This window comes from Glycine max, chromosome 11, assembly GCF_000004515.6.
Source record: "Glycine max cultivar Williams 82 chromosome 11, Glycine_max_v4.0, whole genome shotgun sequence".
Lineage (NCBI taxonomy): Eukaryota > Viridiplantae > Streptophyta > Magnoliopsida > Fabales > Fabaceae > Glycine > Glycine max.
Window position 1 is genome coordinate 36,484,869 of NC_038247.2, and position 23,561 is coordinate 36,508,429.

Sequence of the window (23,561 nt, forward strand, 5' to 3'; positions counted from 1 at the left end):
CAACATCCAAAATTTACAACAACTCCACCAATCTTATCAATTATTTATCTCTCACTTGATATATACGACTGATAATTCATTTTTGGTCACTTTTATAAACAAATTATTAATATGAATTTGTTATAAAATACTTTATCAATAACATGACATATGACACCGGTTAAATTTTTCTTTAAACCTACTAGTCAAATAGATCATTTTTATCGGTCAAATGATGATAAAAAAATGCTGATAAACTATTTTAAAACATACGTATATTGATATTTTATTTATAAAAATGATCTAAAATAATCCATGAGTAGCCAATGTATACACTAAAATATGTCCAAGAAGTATTTCTCAAAATATAAATAAAGTTACTAAAAATAGAAAAAATAAGTAGGCACGGGCAAAGAGAAGAGAATCTAGTGCAAGCTGACAGTCCCCTTACCTACCGGCCACCGGAAAGTGACAGAGATGACGCAGATTCACTCTCCACGTCAAAAAACGACGCCGTCGAATACGAATGCGCATAACCCTTAAACTCCCCATCTCCACCACCTTCTTTCTTCCCCTCCACCAGCACCTCCGGCGGCGCCACCTCCCTCTCCAAGTACCTCACCACCTGCCTCATACTCGGCCTCTCCTCCGGCGCCTCCGCAGAACACGACAACCCCACCTTCACCACCAACAAAGCCTCCTCCTCATCAAACACCCCACCCAACCTGGGGTCCACCACCGCCAACACGTTCCCCACGCGCCACCGCTCCCACACCCACTCCACCAGCACAAGCTCCTCCGGCAGCGCCTTCACCTCAATCGGCCTCCTCCCACACAGCACCTCCAACACCAAAGCCCCGAACGCATAAACATCAGAGCTCGTCGTTGGCTTCCCGGTTCGTGTGAGCTCCGGCGCAAGATACCCCAACGTTCCCACCACACGTGTCGTGCTAGGGTTCGAACCGTGCTCGTAAAGCTTCGCCAAACCAAAATCACCCAACCTTCCGTTCATTTGGTTATCTAACAGAACATTCCCCGCTTTGACGTCTCTGTGAATTACCGTTTGCTCCCACTCCTCGTGCAAATAAACCAACCCCGAAGCCACACCTTTTATTATCTTAAATCTCTGCTCCCAACTAAGTATTCTTTTCGGTTGCTCGAATAGGTATTTGTCTAAGCTTCCGTTTCGCATGAAATCATAGACCAGTAAAAGGTCGTTTTGTTTCCGACACCAACCTGCTTAGAAAAATGTTACATCAACACCATTGTTGTACTATTTAACACCCATAACCCATAGAGAATGATTAAAAAAAAAAAACAAGGTATTTGTGTATGATTGGTGTCACCTAGCAACTGTACGAGGTTCCTGTGACGTAGCCTTCCTATGGTTGAGATTTCTGACACGAACTCCTGCATGCCTTGTTTTGATTCGTTCGAGACTCTCTTCACCGCGACTTCGATGTTGGACTTGGGGAGCACCCCTTTGTAGACGCGACCGAATCCTCCGAACCCAATGAGGTTCTTGTCTTTGAATCCTTTTGTGGCTTTGTGTAGCTCCTTGTATGGGAATCTGTGTGGCCCTACAACTTCCATCTCCCAAGCTTCGATCACCTCGCTGTTCCTCATCTTTCTCAAGAGGAAATAATAACATGCTAGAGCAGTTGCTGCGAGTACTGTTGGAATGATCAGTGAAAGGGAAAGTGCAAAGATTAATCGCTTTTGAGGTTTGCTGGAGGCAGAGAGCGAAGGAAGATTTTTCAAGGAGAGAGTTTTGGCGTCTCCGTTTATTTTGAAGCTCCAACCTAAAATATAGTGGGAGCTTGAGAGTAACCCAGTTGAAGAAGAGAACCCCACGTACATGGAATCTTGGATAATTTGTGAGAGATCTACTTTGTATGACAAAATTGGTGAAGTGGGTTTGGAAGAAGTTGTGGAGAGTCGAACTTCTAAATTGTTTTTTAAGGAATCGTAATCAACCCATGCTTGAGTCACTTCACCACTCTTCAAATTGAGCTTCTGCTTATTATTTGTGGAGGTAAAAAACGCGGCTTCGACGGATTTGTTGGATGCCAAGTTGTTGAGGTTGATGCCGACATGATTGCCATTGATGTCCCCGAACTCGAAGTCTTGGACGGTGTCGAATTCCACCGCGAAAAGGTGGTTTGAGAAATTCCCCACGTCGTTTGGGTTGAGGAGACCCAAGTACTGGCTCGGGTACGCATCTTCAAGCGATCTGGAGCGCGAAATGGTGAAGGCGAAACCGTGGCCACCGAGTTTTGGGTGCTGTGGGATGATTGCAAACGCAAAAGCGGTGGAAAAGGAGAAAACTTTGGTGGCGTTTTTGTTTCTGTGCTTGAACTGAATTGGGGTTGGATAAAACGCGTGCCCTATTACTCTCTGAGTGTCGTTTGTTAAACGAAGTATTCCCCTGTGCTCAATCACTGCTCCTCCATTTAAGGTTATGTTGGAGGAAGCAGCACCACCAAACCCATTGAAGAAAAACTCTTCTTGCTGAGATTTTGCAAGGTTTGTGACCATAATGGTCATAACACAGAGATGAAGCACAAGTGAAAGTGTTTTGGTTTTGACCATCATGAGGCAGAGCAAGTGAATAATAGAACACAGAAAAACTCTATTCACATGTAACATACTTTGTTTTAATTTATCAAGAGCAAGCATTAATAAGTAAGCATAATCAGTGCGGTGTGGTGTGATGTGTTGTGATCTAATAGTTTGTGGGTTATAAACTGAAACGTGGCTATTACTTGTTTGTTTGAATTCTTTCACGTGTTTAATGTTTACCATGGATTGTGACTGAACATAGCTCTACCATTTTTGTATCTCATCATAATCGCCCACTTCCACTTCATTTTATTTTTAATATAAGTCAGCTTTATACCATTTTATTAATTTTATGTGTTGCTATCTCATCCTATTGTCCTTTTCCCTTGAAATTTGTTATTCACTATGCATATGTTTGCATGTAGGCCATACTTGGTGAGTTGTATGGCTGAATGTGGATGGCATGTGATGATGTCAAGTGTCTCTTTCTTTACAATTTATATGTATGGATTAGACAATTTTTTCCTTCTTTTGTTGGATTTTTAAATTCAGGTATATTACTGGAATATAATCGAAAGTTTATTGACTTAATAATATTATTTGATGTGCAAGAGTTTCATTCTGGATTATAGTACATGTTTCACAGTGTTTCAGATATATAATAAATTGAGAGTCAGCGTCAACTCAGCAAAAAAAACTGTCATTTTCCATGCCTCATGTTTTAAGTGACACAATAAGTGTCTGAACATGCAGGTAAAATAACAAAAAATATAATGGGGTGGATAGGTTTGGCTTTTGAAATACTATACACCAATTTTTGTTAGCTAGTCAAAACGGGAAACCGACTTTTAGGTGATATCTGTATGTGAGTTGAGGTAGAAATAGGTCAACATTAGTAATTACATTTTCTTTCAAAAAAGTTGTGATTATAAATTCTTTTATATATTTAAATTGAATACTCTTCTTTAATTTTAGGGTTAACTTCTCTTCTAATTTACTTTCTTCATATATATATATATATATATATATATATATATATATATATATATATATATATATATATTAAGATGCATAGTACATTTTAGTAGTAAATATTTCATTTTGATTTCTTTTATGTTTTTATTCGTTTAAATGTTATCACATAACTTTAATCTAAATTTTAATTTTAATAAGTTATATCTTAATAGACAAAAATATTATGTGTCTTAATTCACACAATTTATTTTCATAATTTTATTATAATAAAATAAAATGATCATTATTGACAATGTTAACATTTTTTTATTATCCTTATTCTTTTTGATAAAATGATTAATTACCTCGAATATGTTTTAACGTCTGCTATATAATGGTGCACATTTAAAATGATACATACAGTAGTTTATTAGTTTTAATTGATATTAAAACTAGTTTAACCCTTAATATTTTTATTTATTTATAGTAATTGGATACGATATAAGGAAGTTTGTAACACTCATGTTATATTCAACCAAACTGAACTAAACTTTCTTGGTTTATATAATAGTTTAAAATTTGGATAGTTCAATTATACATAATTCTATGTTCAAATTTTATTATTGTCGCTATATACACACACAAAAAATAGCTTACAGAATAAGAGTGTATATAGATTTATCTAATACAAAAAAAAATATTTAACAAAATGAACTAAAAAGTTAAATGTCAAAAAACATAAAATATTGGATATAGGAAGAATAAAAACCCATTAGATTTATTAAAAAAAAACCATTAGATCGATTTCCTAATTCGATTTAGGAACTTGATTTAATTCAAACCAATGAAATTTACAAATATATGTATAGTTTTATTTATGAATTAACCGTATCTTCTAAACTTATATGGTTTTCATTTATAAATGTGAGTGAAATCACAATACTAGTACCACCTAGTTATGAAAAGTGCATGTATATAAAAAAAAGTTATGACAAGTGCATTTGAGTGAAAATCGATTTTTTGGTTAATCTTTGTGTACTCTACCAATCCAAATTCCCAGCCCAAACATATGCCAGTTACATCAAAATGCACGTTTTGTCTATTCGTAGGCTCGTGGCAAACTTGACTACCTCCACCCAAATTTCAGTGCTTGCTCTAATGCTCCTTCACGTCATTCACTTATTTGAATAAGTAAAAATAAATTATATGAAATGTTTTTATGTTATTTAAAAATTATTTTTAACCTAATTAAATAAATTAAACTTATCACTCTATAATTTTTCTTAACATTAAAATATCTATTATTTTTAAAAAAAATATGTTATAAAAATTATTTAATCTTTTTTTAAAAAAATGGAAAAAAGATCATCTTTCTAATTTCACGCCAATTTAAGGGGAGGGGAATTTTTTTTAATGGATCCCATATAAAACTTTTCTTTTCATATTTCTCATCTCCAACAAAAAAATAAAAATTTAATAAGATTTTTTTTTAATATTTCTCCTCTCAAACAAAAAGTGAATATTTTTACCAAATCTCTATTCTTTCCATTTCTTTTTTCTCTAATTGCATAGACACAAAAAATGAGAAAGTCACATTAGTTAAACAACACTAAAAAATATATTGAAGTATGCTTAGATTAAAATTTGCATACATAAATTTGAATTTAAAGCATCTTGTAAACTCAAGTTTAACAAAAAAAAAAATATTATGTGATTTATGTTTGGATAATTTTTTTATTTTTTTAAATAGACAAATATAATACATAATAACTGCACAAGAAGTGCTATAGAGTAACGTAACAGATGTTAGTATATACAAATGTCATACATAGAAGAAGATACTAGGAACCAAAAAAGAGCTAGGAAGCTATTCCTATTTTCCATCCACCGATCGCCTTATGAGAGATAGCAGTGGAGAAAATAAAACACCCAAACAGATTTTCCAGGATGCAAGCTGCAGTGTAGAGTTCTCACTGCATATAAGAGAATCTCAAATTTTGCTCATTGGCTTTCACCATGACCAACTTTGAAACAAGATGGCATGCTGAATTTTGTCTCTGTTAAGCACCACACCTCGGAAAATGATGTTGTTCCAAGTAATAGCGCACCAAAATGATGTTGTTTGGATAATTTTTATTTTAGAGTATGTTGATAAAAATAAATTTTTATTTGGATAATACTAATCAAAAGTCCTTTTACTTGTTGTTGCTGTTGAATAAATACTGCCAACGAAAAATGAACTTAAAAAAAAATCCATATATTGCTTCCAACACATAGACAAACTCAATTAATTAGTCGCAAAACGTAGGTGCAAGTATTTTTTTTAGGGACAACCAAATATAAAGGCAAACTGAATTTAGACTGTTTAGTAAGGCAAAAGTATGTTTGGACTCCCCAAACGATTATCCAAACATAGCTTTAATGCTCTCCACTACTCTTAAGCGATTAGAAAGACTACGAACTCTACTCATCTCATCTAATCATGATTTACATGCACCTCAAGTCCTCAACCATATAAATAGCCTAGCCCCACTCTGGTCATATATGCATTATGCATACCATTTTCTTTGTGTTATTTTGTGGAAATTTATATTAGTTTGTATTATCTGATGGGATTTGTTTTTTAGGGAGGGTCAATAATTCATTCATGAAAATGTCCATCGACACTTACATAAGGGTACATATGCTAAAAGAACATTACAGTGTAACATATGAACAATGAAAGATCACGTTAAAAGAGTGTGTTATTAGTGCAACATCTGATGGGAGTTATTTGATAAATGGTTTTGGTGCTTATTTCTTTTTGGGCCTAAAGTGGGTAGTGTCCGGCTAACTTGGACCCTCTTTATTTTCATTTCCTCATTTATCTTGTTTATTGTATATAGGGTAAGTAGTCATTTTTGTCTCTTAATGTATAATTCGTTGACAAATATGTCCCTGAAAGATTATATCCTGTCGTTAATTTCTGTCTGTCACCATTAATAAAGTCGTCTACGTGGTACAGAAGGACAAATTTGTCACTGAAATGATTGTCAACGTGGATTGTCATTATAGAGACATATTTGTTATAATATTCTTTTAACTTTTCGACTCCGCTGACAAGTGCGTCCTTGAAAGATGAAAATACAAAATTCTACAAGTATAAAAAGTATGACAAATATATCTGGATGTTAATAATAAATTGTAACTTATTATTATTATTATTATTATTATTATTATTATTTGTTTGTTTGTAATTTACTACTATTCGTTTAGTACTTATGTAATATATTTTTGAATTGTCTTTTAATATATATATTATTATTATTTTGATTTCCTTGTCAAACATTTTTACTGTTAAAAAAAACTTTATCTTATATTTTATAATTTTATCAAATTTCTACTAAATTTGTCACTTTTAATCTTTAAAATTATTCTATATTCCAATTCCAACTTAAGTACTCTAATATTTAGATTGAAATTAATATGTCAAGTATTTCGAGTAGAAAAAACACAACGAACCAAATGACCAAATTTATTTGTTTTTAAAAAATAATATAATCAACTATTTTTTTTAAAAGTCTCAGAAAATTTAAACTAGATTGAACTGAAGTGAAATTATAAGTCTTTTTCCTTAATCAATAAAATGTATATATACATCTCAAATATGAAAGAATCTCGTAGATAAATCTTATGTGCTTCCACTCGAGACAACACTTATTATACATAATACGAATGAAATGAAAAATAATTACTAACAAATAAAGAACTCAAAGAAATTTAAATAAAAAAAAACAATAATGCTCAAACTAATACAGAGGTTAACTTCAAAAAAAAACTAGTACATAGGTTTATTACTTGCGGAACGTAGAGTTGTATCTCTCGCTGATTTAGAAGCTGCAACGACCTTGCATTCCATTTGACATATTATGGAAGAGTACATAATAAAAATTAATAATTAATTGAAGAAACAAAAAAATTCAAGAAATAAAAGACTTTTATTTTTTTAAATGATAACTCAATTGATTAAATTTTGTGAGACTTTTTATAAAAAAAATTCCACTTTAGTTTTATCTAGTTTAAATTTTGTGAGACTTTTTTTTTAAAAAAAAAAATAGTTGATTAAATTTTTTTTCAAAAATAAATAAATTTGATCTTGCAGTCAATTGTGTTTTTACTACTCAAAACTCTCGACATATTATTTTCAATCTAAATATAAGGTTACTTAAGTTGAAATTGGGATATGTAATCATTTTAAAGATTAAAAATGAAAAATTTAGTAGAAATTTGATAAAATTATAAGATATAAGATAAAGTTTCTTTTAATTGTAAAGATTAAGGTTTGACAAGAAAATTAAAATAATAAAAATATATATATTAAAAGACAATTTAAAAAATATATTACATAAGTACTAAACAAATATGAGCATTAAATTATAAACACATAATAATAATAATAATAATAATAATAATAATAATAATTAATCACAATCTATTATTAACATTCGGATATATTTGTGACACTTTTATATTTTCGAGGACTAAATTTTGTATTGTTATCTTTTAAGGATGCATCTGTTAGCAAAGTGAAAAGATGAAAAGTCAAAAAATATTATGACAAATATGCCTCTATGCTGGCAATTCATGTTGGCTATTATTTCAGTGACAAATTTATCATTTTGTGCCACGTATGCGACTTTATTAACGATGACAGACAAAAATTAACGGTATGATATATTTGTCACATTTTTTACACTTTCAGAGACTAAATTTTGTATTTTCATCTTTCAAGAGTGTATTTGTCAGCAAATTATATATTGAGGGACAAAAGTGACTATTTATCCTTGTATATAAGAAACAATTTTTAATGATTATGATTGTGGTGTTTATGATATGGTGGCAGCTTGCCATTCATTATTAAGCTCTGAACTCGACCTTTCTCTCCAAGTTCTTCGGATCCTTAGCACTTCGAGAATGAAGATATAACGCTACGTATGTACTAATATTTGTACGTCAAACAAAAGATATAAATTTAAAGCATAAAAAATCAAGAATTTAGGACAAAAGGAAAAGGCACCAAATTCAATTTAAGTGGACACTTTAACTCAAAATTATAGAGGAAGACAGTCCAATATGAAAAATATAGTAAAATCATCTCAAACTTGGCATCTTCTCTTTGCACCTAAGACATTGAGAATTCTAAGAATGTTACACGCAAGTCCCATCACAACTTCTAGCACTTGGATCAGCACAACCTTCAGGAACAGAAATATTTACTTGCCAAGTTTGCTTTGCCTGCACAGAAAAAAAAAAAAAAGAAATTCAACATTTTTAGACCAAGTTATACTTTGAACCTAACATTATTTTTGCAAGTTAGAGAAACATTATACAAACCTCCAATTCAAGATTGGAAGAAAGTTCCCCTGTTAATAGCATCCTCGTTAGCATTTCCAAGTGCAGCCTCGTTCAAGTACTTGTCAGCCAATTGGACTCTCTTGACATTCTCTTGTTCTTGGACAAGCATGTTACCATACGTCAAGAGCTTCTCCAGAGTCATCTTGGGCTGCTCAAAGGTTGGAGGTCCATCTTTTGAGTTCACAAGCTTCTTCCCAATGCCGTCAACACCAACACCAGAAATCCACTTCCTCACTTCGTCATCATATACTCTGGCCCTCAGTGCACCAAAGAAATCTGCACTTGTACAACAACATCATGGGATGGGATAACATTAGTATTCACTATTAATTTAGTCATTCTTGTTTTCACTCGTTCTATACAAATATTTGAAAATAAGATCCAAAGTGAAAAACAATGGCGATACTATTATTGTAAGAATTTAATGGCTATACACTATCAGAGTAAAGCTCCATCAATCAGAATTCACTGTTGCTATGATTTTTAAGGTATATGTGGTTTCTAAACATCTTACAAGGTGTTTGATACTATATGTTAGAATTTGAGGATTGTCTTCTACTTATATACGCTAGTCAATGCTAGATTTCTAATGGTTCTATTTTCTAGAACACATCAAACATAGAATAGAATTGATATATTATGTTTTGTTCCATTTTAACACATGTAACCACCAAATTGTACTTGGTTCTTACCAATGGATTGGCCAGGGAAGGTGTCAACAATCTTGACAACGTCCTGTTCAGGAATTGAATCGGTGCGAAAAATTCCAGTGCAGACACCAATGCGGTCATCCCTTGTTGGTGCCCAGTAGAACTTCTCCATACGCCCATCACGGATGAGAGGCGCATAGAGTGTGGAGAAATCGTTACCGGTGACGATGATGGGCACACGGGGATTCTCTTCCTTGTTATACATACCAGGAAGCTGCACATTGGTGGGGTTATCAGCAATGTTCATGAGGGTGGCATTCACCATCTGGTTGTTGACAGTGTATTGGGTGGTTCCACCAAGACGACCAGCTCCTGCATCAAGATCGTTGATGAAGAGAGCACACATCTTTCCCTTCTTGATCAAGTCTGCGGCTTCACGGTATCTCTGCCTGATCAGTTTTGCTGGCTCTCCTGCATTTCCACTTTCCAACTCTCCAGCACTCATCATGATGGGGCTGCAATGGAATCACAGCACCACAATAGGGGTTTAAATGTTAAAAGAGTGTTTGATTTTTTTACTTGAGGTTCAATATACTTCAAATCTTTGATGCAGCATGAGTATAGTAGCAAGACATCAGTTCTTTCTTTTGTGTGTGTTTCTGAGGTTTTATAAAGATGATTTTTTTTAAAGTGAAATGGTTCATGTTTGGACCTTTTTATTTTGAAATTAGAAATTTAACCGTTAAACTGTATAAAATTTTGGATCCAATACAAAAGTTACTTAAAGTTAAAGTTGTTTAAAGTCAAAATCAATTTTGGACTCATAATAATTGTTCAACATAAGACTGAACAAGTGATTTTATATTTAAAATTATGTTTGCTGATATTTCAATGTGGTTTTGGATGATCTAACTGAATTTTTGAAAAATGCACATAATGGAGGGGCTAGTTCAGCAAGAAACTCACTTGATTCCCATCTTGGCAAAGACAAGCTCACATTGGAAAGATTTTCCTTGTCCCTTGCCTCCCCAGATACCAAGAATGAGAGGAACCTGGTAAAATATTGAAGAAAAAAAAATGAATGTGTCTCCCAATTTTGCAAAAGTCTAACTGTTCAGTTTATGCAAAGAATTAATATGTTTGTAGTGGCATGCCTTGATGTTGGGCAGGGTCATGAAGTTCTTGGTAATGTGAACAACAAGTTTGTCCATAAAAGCTGGAGCAATGTAAAATCCATCCATGTTGTTGTCCAAGTACCTAATTTAAACACCATCAATCATAAGGGTCAGGTTCATAACAAAACTGAAGTAAACAACACTAAATTACAGTTTGTTTAAACTTATTAATTGAAAAAAATATATTTATTTTAATAAAAATAAACCGTTTTTTTAGTATATTTGACTAACTCGTTTTTATTTAGAAAAAAAAAACAGTTTTTTTTGGTTTATTTTCATAAGTAAATTTTGTCTGTTTATTAAACAAGAATTTTTTTCAAAATGACTTATTTAAAGTTTATACAAACTGATCCTAAACATGTAAATATGTGAGTAGTGAGTACTTACTGGCGAAGTCCAGTGCTAAGGTACTCGTAGGAGCTCATGACAGCATAGTGAGTTCCAGCATCCTGTGGAGCTTGGAAAAGGGAGTCAACCAAACCCTTTCCTCTTGTGATGTCCTGTTGGTCGTCTGAGATATCATAGGCAAGACCCTTCCATCTGTCCTTGTCGGTCTGCTGGGTCTCTTCAATCTCTTTCTTCTCTTCTACAGCAACAATCTTGAAGCTTCCAGAGGAAATCTTTGTGTTGGGGACCCTTGAGCCAATAACCTTCTTCAAGCTGCTCCCAAAGAAGGATGAACTGGGAGCTGAAACCCCAGGTCCAGACCCATTCAGGTTCAACTGCAATCCCACAGTAAAATAAAAATATTCAGTACTTCAAATAGTTGCTCTTTCTTCTCCTTAATTATTTTTTTGTCTATTTCCAAGATTTTATATATATATATATATATAAACATGCACATCAAGCCACTTCATAACAGCCTAATAGCACCAATTAATCCATTTAAACTTAGCATGTGACTATACATGACACGTAAAATGAATATATTTGGAAATGATACATTATTTCTAGTGAGGTGTATATAAACATGTGGAAGATATTCATACATTTGAGCCAACTCGTTTTTCACTTAGTCATCATTGAAACTTTCCAGTTCATGATCAATAATGACTAAGTGGAAAATTAAGTATAAAGGAAATTAAAGGAAAAAAAATCATGATTGTAATTTAATTAAAGATATCATATGACATACATGTAAAGAGAAAAAAGTAGGGGAGTACAATACATGCATGAAAAGCATGCATATGAAATAAGACCTTAACGAGGGTAATAGTAATTAAAAAAGTGCAAAGTGTAAGAAATTAAAGTGGGAAAAAGGCATCATACAAGAGCTCTGTTGACAGCTCCGACAGTGGAGACGGAGGCAGCCATGGATGATGATGTCTTGTGTTTGGAGTTGAAGAGAGAAGGGCAAGACTTCAACTTCAATTGCAAGACTCAGTGCTAAGTGGCTTGTGACCATGAATGAGGCTGTGACTTATAGTAGTTGCTTGGTGGAGTGAGTGTACACAAAAGGATTGGTCATAGAAGCCTTACATCCACACATAGAAGATTGATCAGCCGACACGTGGCAACATAATGTGCCTGCAAGGTTTTTTGTCACTCTTAGTCCTACTCTTTGCGGTTGGTATTCAAGCTTTTTCTATCTCCACCAGTATTAAGGAGATGTTATTGCCACACACACAAGCCTGTGAGGAGAACTTTTGTCGTTTATTCAAATTCAAAGCATTGGTTATTGTCATTTCAGTGCTCTTCAATCTTGATAACCAATGATAATATTATCAGTATTTTTTAAAGAACAACTACCATAATATTTGAGGTGGTGTTTTATTTACGTAAAGATGGTACTGTTCACCCCACATAGTAGCCAACATATCCAATTTTCAATTTTCATGAAATTATGTTAACTTAGAATCTTAGAGTATTTTCAGATGAAGATAAATTTAACATGAATTATTATGAGTTTAATGCCACTTAGAACGTAAAATAATTTTATAACATTATTTAATTTTAAGATAATTTATGATTCAATAATATGTAAAATTATTTTATATTATTAATATAAGATTTGTTTCTCAATTATTATTGGGTAGATACAAGAAATTAATTTTGGTGAGTCGGATTATAATTTGATGAAGGTGATTGAGTCCTATTAATTACATTCATGGACCCTACGATGATAACAAGCTCCTTGTTCTTTTACTCTCTCTGCCTCTTCCTCTGGCTCTCTCCTTGTCTCTTCTACGTGTTGCTTGTGGCTCTAGGAACACAAACATGCTCCATACTGCAATTAAAGGAAATTCTCAACTTCACCAGTTTTCTTCAGTGTTAAGCTTCAGAATAACCCAAAAAAAAAAAGAGATTACTTCATCAATTCAGTTTGGTATTTATATATCTGTATATAAGAATGTTTAAAATTTTCACTTTTGCGTCCAAAAACTTTATATTTAAAATAAACATAAATTCATCTTTCTTTCGTTGTTTTTCTTCATTTTGCCAAACCAGTCAAAACCAAGTTTGCTATCTGATCCATCCAGAGATCTTAATCAAAGAAACTCAATATTGCTTAGAATTTTTATTTTTTTTTTATTTTTGTATTTTTCATTATAAAGAAATGTCTTACTTATAGCTTGACACGTGTACATCTTAAGGCTCACATGTGGTTTAACTGCAGCTAGAGAGAGGGGAAGTTGAATGTCTTCCCTTTGTTTTATTTTCCAAATTAACCTTACAACATTAATGAAATATAAAAAAAGAATTAAATTGAGTCCTTGGATTATGACCACAGATAATCGAAGTCCACACAAGTGAGACAACATCTAATTGGTGGCGCTTTTATATAAAGATTGCACCATGCCGTTCTATAGCTCAACGGGAGGATTGAGTAGTATTTTTTAAGTTGTTAAATTCCTCTGTTGCCTGAGGAATAAATTGGTCAAGCATTCATCGGAGTTCTAAGGCTTATAGCTTTTATCAAACTTGGACGAGACATAACCAATAAGTTAAGACTTATTAAAAAAATATTTAGTTAAAAAGACATACATTAGATTATTTGAAGAACTTTTTTAGATCTAATACATCAATTTATATTATGTAAATAATAATAACAATAGTATATTAAAAATTAATCATAATTCCGTAAAAAAAAACATTTATCTTAATTGATACTTTGGAATTATGTATTTTTTTGGTCTACTTATTAAGTAAATTTTATGACCCATCTAAAAGAGCTAGTTAAATTATAAAAAAGGAAAAATAGATAGAATACATGTGTTATGTGTTAGTGTTCCGTAATACATAGGTATTCTAAATATGCATTTCAAAATACATGTTTCATAATGTATCAATATATATTACGAAATAGAATATATTTTTGAAATACTTGTATATTACGGTTTAAGCGTTATGTATTTTGAAATACATGTTTTGTAATATATGTTGATTTATTACGGAACATAACATTTACTTTGGAATACTTGTGTATTACAAATCAAGTGTTTCATAATACAATTTTGATGGTGGGTGGTTTGCACATGGCAGTGGTGGCCTGGTGGGTAGCAGCATGGTGGTTGGTTTGGTGTGGTGTGGAGGTGGCAATGAGTGATTGCAAAGATATTTGGGTGCGGCGGTGGTGTTGGGCGGAGGTGGTGTTGGGCGGAGGTGGGGCGTCATTGTTATGGAGGTTTTGGGGGGAGACAACTAGGGTTGGCTGAGAGAGAGGAAGGGTGCAGTATAGGAAGAGAAGGGCATATACTTCCATTTGGGGTCTCAATTGTTTCTTATGGGTGCATAAAGCAATTGTCCTCTAGGTTTATCTTGGTTGTCCTCTAATCATCTCACTAGAGTAGGGCAATTCAGTTTGGATTTGGTTTTATTCTTTCAAAATCCTAACTCTCTTAATCTGTGCTATCTATGGGACTAGCTAGCTGTAGTATACATCTTATCAGAATATACCACTACCACATATGGGTGGTGAAATTTTCATGAATTTCAATTCTCTTAATAAGACGCAGACCTTCATCTATGCATTATGCATACATGGATTAATTCAAATAACTTGGAAACAAGTACTCAAACCTACACATGAATACAATAAATATCTTTACAATATTCATTTATAAAAAGTGATTCTAACTGTAATATGGGATTATGGGTACTGAAAATTGATAAGATAACTCATTAGAAGTCGCCATCACTAGAAACAGTTACAGCCAACACCGTATATATAATACCAATTAGACTAAGGAATATTTCCTGCTTAATCAGAGCATCAATAGTTGTGAATATGATGAAGCTTCACACGACATTGTCCGCTAACTGTTGAATTTTATGACAGAGAACAGATTTGCAGCAAAATGCCTATGCATGATAACAACCAAAGAATATGTGCCAGTCATAGCTTTTGCTCAAGTTAAACGAAGAAAATAGGAACTAAAAGATGAACATGGGAAACTTAGCATTTTAGTTCAAATAATATTAGAACTTTAGGAAAGAAAACTTAAATTATCTAAACTTGGAGAAATGAGTATTAACTAAAACCAAAATAGGCCAACTAACAGTATCAGACCAAAAAATTATGAGATGAATTTTCTGAATGCTAGCAAGCATGTGAGGAGTGAATCGAAGCAATAATTGCATTAAAGTCTCTTTGGCCATTTGATGGGATAGGGTTCAAGTTACTATAGTAGGCATAAAGTGATCACAATACTATGCTTCTTAAACCACCACGGCATTTTAATTGAACTTATAATAGGAAAGGAAATTTAAAGCATGTGAACTTACAAATAAAATACAAACGCTAAGGCTTCATGATAAAAAAAAAGGGAACAAAACTGCGTACCACACTCAAATATGGATACAGAAGGAATTAATGCTTAGAGTGATGCAAATGGCATTGGTGACTGAGTGAGTGAAGAAAGATGAAAAAGTCAGGGCAGGTTCACAGGGCCCTGTTGAATTGAATTATGCATGTACCACTATTGCCAGAACCAATTGAATTTATATGTTTTATGTATCTGTGTATTCATTAAGTATGACCAATATAGTTTTTTATTAACTCTTTACTAGTAGGCCTTAGTAGCAATAAGGTTCACAGGGCACAAGCAACTTTCTTAAAAAAATTCTCATTTATGCCAATATTAATCATCAAAGAAAAAACAAACAAACTATTATCAACTCTTAAAATGGAATACCACATTACAGCTCAATTGTACCTGCTACAACCCAATTCACATCTCTACCTCCTCAATGACATAAACTTGGATGGGGTCATATTTGAAGTCCAGAAATATCCGCCTATTAAATCATATTTCTCTATAAACAACAAGGTACAAGCATCAGACTTGCATTTGTTGAATTAGAGATATATCTTACCTAACATGATGAAAGAACCATGAAGCAAAAAGAAATACAGAGTACCATCAGCATGTTGAAAATATATAGCACTCAAGATAAAAATAATCTCAGGTTGAAAAATCAAAGCTGGACAATGGCATCAGTATATTGAAATAATCAATCAAGCATAGCTCACCATTAACCACCTGACACAGTTACCATATCCATGCCCATCCAGAAGTAAAATTCACCAAAAACACAAATCCAGTAATCCCAAGTAATAAACATATGCCAAATCATTATCTTGAAGTGTGAAACTACTTTAAAATCATGCATTACTAGATTGCTAACTTATAATATAGAAAACTTAATCCCTAAAAGCATGTCTTAATCATCCTGGACTAATCTACATAACTCCCAGAAGGACAAAAAATTCACGAGAACCAGACCTGTGATTGTCTCAAACACGGAATGGTATTCTTTTGGCATAGATGAGCACTTCTTTGTAGCATAATGAATATACTCATCGGGAAGTGCTTCAAGCTCCATGCTTCATTGCAAGCTACAAGCGTTCCTTTCTTGGTACACTTATAATTCTTTCAGTCATGCTTGAAACAAGTAAAATAACCAAGCATAAACTAATGAGTAAAAGTAAAAGAAAAACCAGTAAATGATCAAACATGTGGTAGGCACATAAATATTCTAATAAATTCAACTCACATTTCCAAGAAACTTAATTACCAGACACAAAATGACAGTGAAATTGAAAAAATTAACAAAGCAACTTAACCATTCAGCTATTAAGAAAATTAAGCGTTAAAGACAGTGCTCGGCTAGCATTTAGACAGATCAGGCAATAGGCAGATAAAAGAATTGTTGAATAGCAAACAAGCATTAGATAAAATTCCTTAAAACTTGTAATTTCACTCTAGCTATTTGTTATTGATGAGTAACCTGTCCATTAATTATTGAAGGAGGACATGGATAAGTTGTCAACTAAAGCAAGGACAAGTGCTTTATATGGAAAAAGAAAAGAAAAAGATAAGACAAGATGAGAAAAACATTTGATCATTTCAGGAACACCACTCTCTTGCATTCTGGAACATGCGTAACCAAGGACTAGGCCCCTTCTTCTCCACATCCCACTGCTTTGGATACCATGGGAACTGCCACATTAAGAAGCAACGCTCAGGATGAGGCATCATGGCAAGATGCCTCCCATCTGGGGAACAAATAGCTGCCACCCCTAAAGGAGAGCCATTCACATTGAAAGGGTAGGCCTCTGTTGGATTCCCAGCATCATCACAGTATCTTATAGGAGCCAACTCAGAATGAACTATACGGTCCAACACGCCTTCATCTGGGAAATAAGCTCTTCCCTCACCATGAGCAGCCCATATACCCAATGTGCTACCTGCCATGTCTTTGAACATTATAGCCGGTGAGTCCTTTATGGTCACACTTGTAAAGCGGCACTCAAACCGCCCTGACTCATTATGAATGAACCTCGGTTGTGATAGGTCGCCGCCAGCACCATGCACACCCCCAACTTGTGGACCCGGTACCCATCCCAACAAAGCCATTAGCTGACATCCATTGCATACACCGAGACTGAAAGTGTCTGGACGCTTGTAAAACTCCTGAAATTGTTGTAAAACGGACTCATTGAATCTTATGCTAGCAGACCAACCTTTTGCAGAATCAAGCACATCAGCATAGCTAAATCCACCAACAAACACAATTCCGCGGAAGTCTTGCAAAGAGATCTTTCCATTAAGAAGGTCTGACATAGTAATATCCCATGGTTCAAAACCAGCAGCATAAAATGCTGCAGCCATTTCTCTGTCTCCATTACTGCCTTCTTCTCTAATCACAGCCACTTTAGGTTTTATAGTTGCAGACAGAAGCTTTCCATCAGTGAAGGTGGGAGTAAAAGACAATTCCCATGAGGGCTCATATCGATGTTTTAGTCCTTCTTTCTCCATATCCACACAGGATGCCAATCTTTGGAACTTTTCCAGCTGAAAACTGGTCTCTTCCCACAAGTCCCTAAGGATACTAGTTTTTTCAGTTAAATAAGTCTCCCCATCAACCTTAACTTCTATTGATGGATTGGCTGTTACTTGACCAATGATTTCAGCTGAAACTCCCACATTACTCAATTTATCCATTACCAAAGCCAGATTTTTCTTGTTTACCTCAAGAACTAACCCAAGCTCTTCAGCATAGAGTGTTTGGAAAAGGCTGGTACCTTGCGACGCCAAGTCCAAACTAAGACCACAGTTACCAGCAAATGCCATCTCTAAGGCACAAACTAGCAGCCCACCATCACTGATGTCATGACCAGCAGATATCAATTCATCAGAAAGAAGGTCTTGAACACCTTCAAAGGCCTTTTTAAGGTAAGGAACATCATCAAGATCAGGACACTCATCTCCAACTTGGTCAAACGCCTGGGCAAGAGCAGATCCACCTAACCGCCTCTTACCTTTTGACAAATCAATATGAAGCAAAATACCATCATCCTTGAGTTTTAAATCTGGAGTCACTGTTTTTGTTATATCAGGACAAGTAACATAAACACTGATGACAAGATTTCCTGGTGCCTTGACAACTTCACTTTCAGCGTGGGCTGCCATAGAAAGGCTGTCTTTCCCTCCATCAATAGCAATGCCAAGTTCAATCATTGCTTCAGATAGAGATATAGCTGCATCATACATGTCAGCTCCTTCCCCATCAAGCTTGGCAGCATACATCCAGTTACCACTAGCCTTGACATCAGAAAGGGAAGTGACCTTTGCCCATACAAGATTTGTTAGTGCTTCTCCAACAGCCAACCGAGCCATTGCTTTGGGGTCTAACAGGCCTTTGATGGGTTGCTCACCAATGGCACAAGCACCTCCAGTCACATCAACAAAAGTTTGAGCTGTAACAGCAACATCAGCAATGGGAATCTGCAAAGGGCCAACAGTTTGTTGTTGTGCCACTAGACCAGTAACACACCTATCAACTTTTGTTGTTAAGAAGCGCTTTGAACAAACAGACGGTAAACTCAATACCCTCTTTAGGGAATCTATCACTTCAATCCCAGGGGCAATATCAAGTGGCTCCCTCTCATAAACAACCCGATTAAATTTAAAAGTTTTCTTAGGCATGTCACCAAGGACTTTCTCCAATTCAAGATCCACGGCAGGGGGAGGTGAAGTGAGTCCATTTGAAATAGACTTCTGGACTGCTACACTGTCAACTAAAACAACACGTCCATCACCACTGATAGTTCCAATAACAGCCATTGAAACTTTCTCCCTGTTACAGATTGATTCCAGAAGATCACGACTTTCAGGCTTCACCAAGATTGCATCCTGCTCCTGATACTCTGCACCCCAAATTTCTAGAACAGACATTGTATGATCGCCAACCACAATTGCTCGAACATCTATCTCAGCACCCTTTGGATATATAATTTCCTTTACAACATTGCAATTCCCACCAGCTCCCTGATCATGAATGCTGATAATTGGGTTTTTATCCCCCATCTCAATACAAGCACGCACAAGACGATATAGTTTTTGAGCCATCTCAGCATCCCCACGTTGCACAGCATTGAAATCAAGCTCTGCATCATTCTGCCCACTGACCATGCTTGAGGCTGCCCCGCCTCCCATACCAATACGATAAGCCGGGCCTCCAATCTTAACAACCAGCATCCCAATGTCAGGCTCTCCCTTTGATATATGAAGGTGGTCAATCTGTCCAATGCCTGCGCTGAACATGATAGGCTTCAACCATTCTCGCCTCTCCCCACTGGGAAGTCTCATTCCAAAAGTTCTACAGAAACCCTGGATCAATGGCTCTCCAAATTTGTTCCCATAGTCAGATGCACCATTACTAGAATCTATCAGAATCTGTAAAGGTGGTGCCAAATTTGATGGATAAGTAAAGGAGGAATCTTCCCATGGAGCATAAAAGCCTGGTGTGTTGAGATTCCCAACGCAATAACCAGCTGTAGCTGCTTGGACAAAGGACCCCCTTCCTGTAGCATGTGTATCCCTAATACGACCTCCTGCACCTGTCTCTGCACCAGGATAAGGTGCCACTGCACATGGAAAATTATGTGTTTCGGCTGTAAACAAGATATCTAACTCATGTACTGCAACTTCTAATGGACAAGCTGAACCAGGTTGAACTGGTCGGAGCTGCTTCACTGGAAAACCCCTGATTGCACTCGAGTTATCCTTGAAGCCAATAACTGAGTTATTTGGGTTTGCCTGCAGAGTACTTTTCACAATCTGCATGAGAGTTCTATTCACAGGCTGTCCATCAATGAAAATATTTCCAGTAAAAAACCAGTGTCTGCTGTGCTCACTGTTGGACTGCGCAATATCAAACAATTCCACATTTGTTGGGTTACGCTTAATGTCTTCCCTGAAGAGTTTGGTGTAGTATTCCAAATCCTGGTCATCAAAGGCAAAACCCATCTCCAGATTAATCTCTTCTAATGCCTTTCGCCCCTTCTCCATGACAGGTATATAACGAATCTCCTCTGGAACAACACTAGTCTCGAAGGATGTTAGCTTCTGAACATAAACACATTCAGTCATCCTATCATGCACCATAGACGTAAAATCATTGATTTGATAATCTTGCAGTTCAGTGGTGGTGAACAACAAGTACCTCCTGGACCGTTCCAAACGGTTCACTTCTGTCAAACCACAGGCTTGGCAAATTGCAACAGCATTGGTAGACCATGCCGTGGTAAATGACAGCCTGGGGCCAACTTCAACAATAACTGGACTCAGACCCTCTTTCTTCTTCTTCTCAAGAAAGCTCTCAGTTCCCAGATTCTCAGGCTCAAATGTTTCTTGAAGAAGCCATCTAAGGACCGAAAATTTTCCACCAGAAAGTTGTGAACTAAGGCCAACATTATAACACTGCTCAGTCTGTATTTCCACGATCTGACCGGAGATTTTCACTTGAGCTTCCTTCAAAAGCTCAGCAGCTGCACTTGCTTGCATAAACGGGACACGATACAAATGAACAACTTCGGAAGCGGGCTTCTCAACCAAGGCAGGTTGCTCCTCTACAGAACTGCTCACGCCACCAGAAACTACAGCTCTGGGATTTTCCTGAGCCTGGCACCTTAAAGGCAAAGCTCTGTGAGTTGATCCCAGAGCCCAATTCCTATTCCAGAGCGCACCCCAAAACATGCTTCTTCTCTGTCTCTGTGGCTTCTTCTTCAAAAACAGAGTTTGCCTGGAGGTACCCTGAAACCAAAATCACAAAACCAAACAGCATCAAAGCATGAAACTTTTTCCCCCAACAAGAGCAGCAATTAATAAATTAATAAAAGGGGTGCAGCAGCATATGATGTTAATTCAAAGAGAGGGATTAAAATCAAACCTGCAAGAATTGCGACACCCCAAATTCCGTCGCAGCCGCCATGTCCTCGAACAAGTGTAGGGAAAGCTCTAAATAAATTAAAAAAAAAAAAAAAAAAGCTTGAGAAAGAATCACTAAGCACAATCAGAACTGTGGCACAATGAGTATAGTGAGAATCAAGAAGAAGAAGTAGAATCGAAGAATACCAGAACAAAACAGAGTGTGGCAGTGGCGTAAAACGAAGAGAGGGTTTTGGTGTGGCACAAAATAAAACCCTACTAGCCACTTGGTACTCTCTTTCTTTCCCTTCCAAGTTCCAATCAAACCAATAAAATATAAAAAGTTTTCAACCTTTCAATTCAACTATTGGTTGCGTTGGCGCTACTTTATATATTTTAATTCTCCTTCCTCTGTTTTATCGACAATTTCTTTGTCTGCTGATGCTTACTTTTAGCCGAATCCGAATCGGATGCGTTATCCAAAGTTCATAACAGACGCCGATAAGAGCTTTGTCAGTATAAACACACTAGTTTCTTTGTGAAACTCGAAGCTGTAAATTGGTAAGATATCTTATAAAAAAAAAAACTAAAAGCTAGTATTAATATTTTTTAATTTAAAGTAAGTGTTTTTTAAATGCTTTTTACATAAATAGATAAGATTTTTTTTAAAACAAGAAAAATAAAATAGGTAAAAACGATTTAAACAAACACTAAAAAAGAAAAAAAAATTGTTTATTTTATTAAAATAAGTATTTTTTATAGAATAAATTTAAACAAATTTACACGATATATTCCTACTTATTATTTTAAGAAGTATTTTCAAGTATTCCGTAAAAAAAAAAAAAGCATTTTCAACTATAGTTAACTTGTATTAATATAAGATCATAAAATTAGTCTTGTGTTAAAAATTATATTATTATTTAATCACAAATTATTATTAAAATTTTGTTTAAATAAGAGAGAATTTGACAAAGAATATGATAAAATAAGATAAAAGCAAGATATCCTTTAATTATATATAATATTTAGTGCATTATATGACTTTTAAATGCAGTAAAAAGTGACTTTTAGATATTTAATTCGAAAGATATTTCTCTATAAAAAAATCAAAAGAGATTATCTCTTATGTAATCTAGATAAAAAAAAAAACTTTTATCAAAAAAGGTGTATTTGATTTTATGGGAGGAAAACAAAATAGAATTGGCTCTTCAATAAACTCTAGGTAGAATTGGGCCTGTGGGAACCGTAAGTACAATTTGGATTTTCTTTTTAAAGTTTTAACGTCTCTATCAAATTGCCTGTGGTTTATAAAAAGTTGAAATCGTTAAATTAATAATTAATGAATTAAAATATCTCAAGATAAATTATCTTCTATAGCTACATAAAATATAAAATTCATTCTTATATAATAAGTTTAGATTTTTACTTGAGTGAGATAATTCATCTGCATATTATTTATTTTCTTTTATAAGTATATTTTCTATCTTATCATGTGTCTACTTCAATAATAATCTTCACATCTTAATTGAAATATATATAAAAAATTCTTATCGGTTGATTCTCTCATTTTCACATTAAATTCCCAAAAGATTCAGAAACTTGTGAGTTGCGGGAGTGGCTTTTGCATTAGACGTTGATCTATTTTTTAAAAATGCATAGCCAAACTTATGCTAAAATTAATTTATGTCCTTGATTTGTAAAGTGCAAGTTACTATACGACATTTTCAAAAAAAAAGTTACTATGTGACAACATTTTTTTTTCAATTCAATTTTTTAAGGAACAATCCAATTTTGTTATTGAAAAACCTGTAATTAAGAAAAATTAAATATAATGTCATCATATTATAAGAGAAATCAATCTCAACAAATTCAAAGAATTTTATTGATTACAAAATGAATGACAAAAAAAAAATCAACTGAAAGTTTCAATTTAAATATTGAAATAAAATAGATATATGAAAATCTCACGATCTTCTTGAACTGGTTGATAAATTTGAGCCAAAATTAGAAATAATTATTAAAATGATATTATTTAAAATGTTTTATTAAAATGAGACTGTTTTTATCACATCCTATCAAAATTGTTAATCCACCTGACACATTCTTATAAAGTGCACTCGAGATTCTCACATGATATGTTATGTGGGATACAGTTCTTAAAAAAAAGTCTCCAATATCGATATTCCCAGTAC

At 34.4% G+C, this 23,561-nt stretch overlaps 3 protein-coding genes across 4 annotated transcripts; all 3 read right to left on the bottom strand.

The window, feature by feature from the left end:
* Positions 1-295: 295 nt before the first annotated feature.
* LOC100787552 (L-type lectin-domain containing receptor kinase S.4) lies at positions 296-2,664 on the bottom strand. The gene is made up of 2 exons (XM_003537415.5): positions 1,326-2,664; positions 296-1,215 (listed from the first exon to the last, which is right to left on the bottom strand). Exons 1-2 carry the CDS (start codon positions 2,656-2,658, stop codon positions 431-433), a joined length of 2,118 nt encoding a protein of 705 aa, XP_003537463.2. The 5' UTR covers positions 2,659-2,664; the 3' UTR covers positions 296-430.
* A 5,865-nt stretch (positions 2,665-8,529) lies between these two features.
* Positions 8,530-12,081, bottom strand: RCA11 (ribulose bisphosphate carboxylase/oxygenase activase, chloroplastic-like). The gene is given in 7 exon segments (NM_001253316.1): positions 8,530-8,769; positions 8,869-9,165; positions 9,582-10,054; positions 10,506-10,591; positions 10,694-10,796; positions 11,102-11,436; positions 11,984-12,081. Coding segments are annotated over 6 exon segments (1,332 nt in total). The 5' UTR covers positions 12,029-12,081; the 3' UTR covers positions 8,530-8,769; positions 8,869-8,875.
* A 4,845-nt stretch (positions 12,082-16,926) lies between these two features.
* Positions 16,927-21,877, bottom strand: LOC100818572 (probable phosphoribosylformylglycinamidine synthase, chloroplastic/mitochondrial). 2 transcript variants are annotated; one of them, XM_041006877.1, is made up of 3 exons: positions 21,577-21,877; positions 21,392-21,489; positions 16,927-21,255 (listed from the first exon to the last, which is right to left on the bottom strand). In XM_041006877.1, exons 2-3 carry the CDS (start codon positions 21,431-21,433, stop codon positions 17,065-17,067), a joined length of 4,233 nt encoding a protein of 1,410 aa, XP_040862811.1. In that variant the 5' UTR covers positions 21,434-21,489; positions 21,577-21,877; the 3' UTR covers positions 16,927-17,064. The 2 variants fall into 2 exon arrangements, with proteins under 2 accessions (XP_040862811.1, XP_006591348.1); XM_006591285.4 differs by having other exon boundaries at positions 21,392-21,459; positions 21,577-21,876.
* Between the last annotated feature and the right edge of the window lie 1,684 nt (positions 21,878-23,561).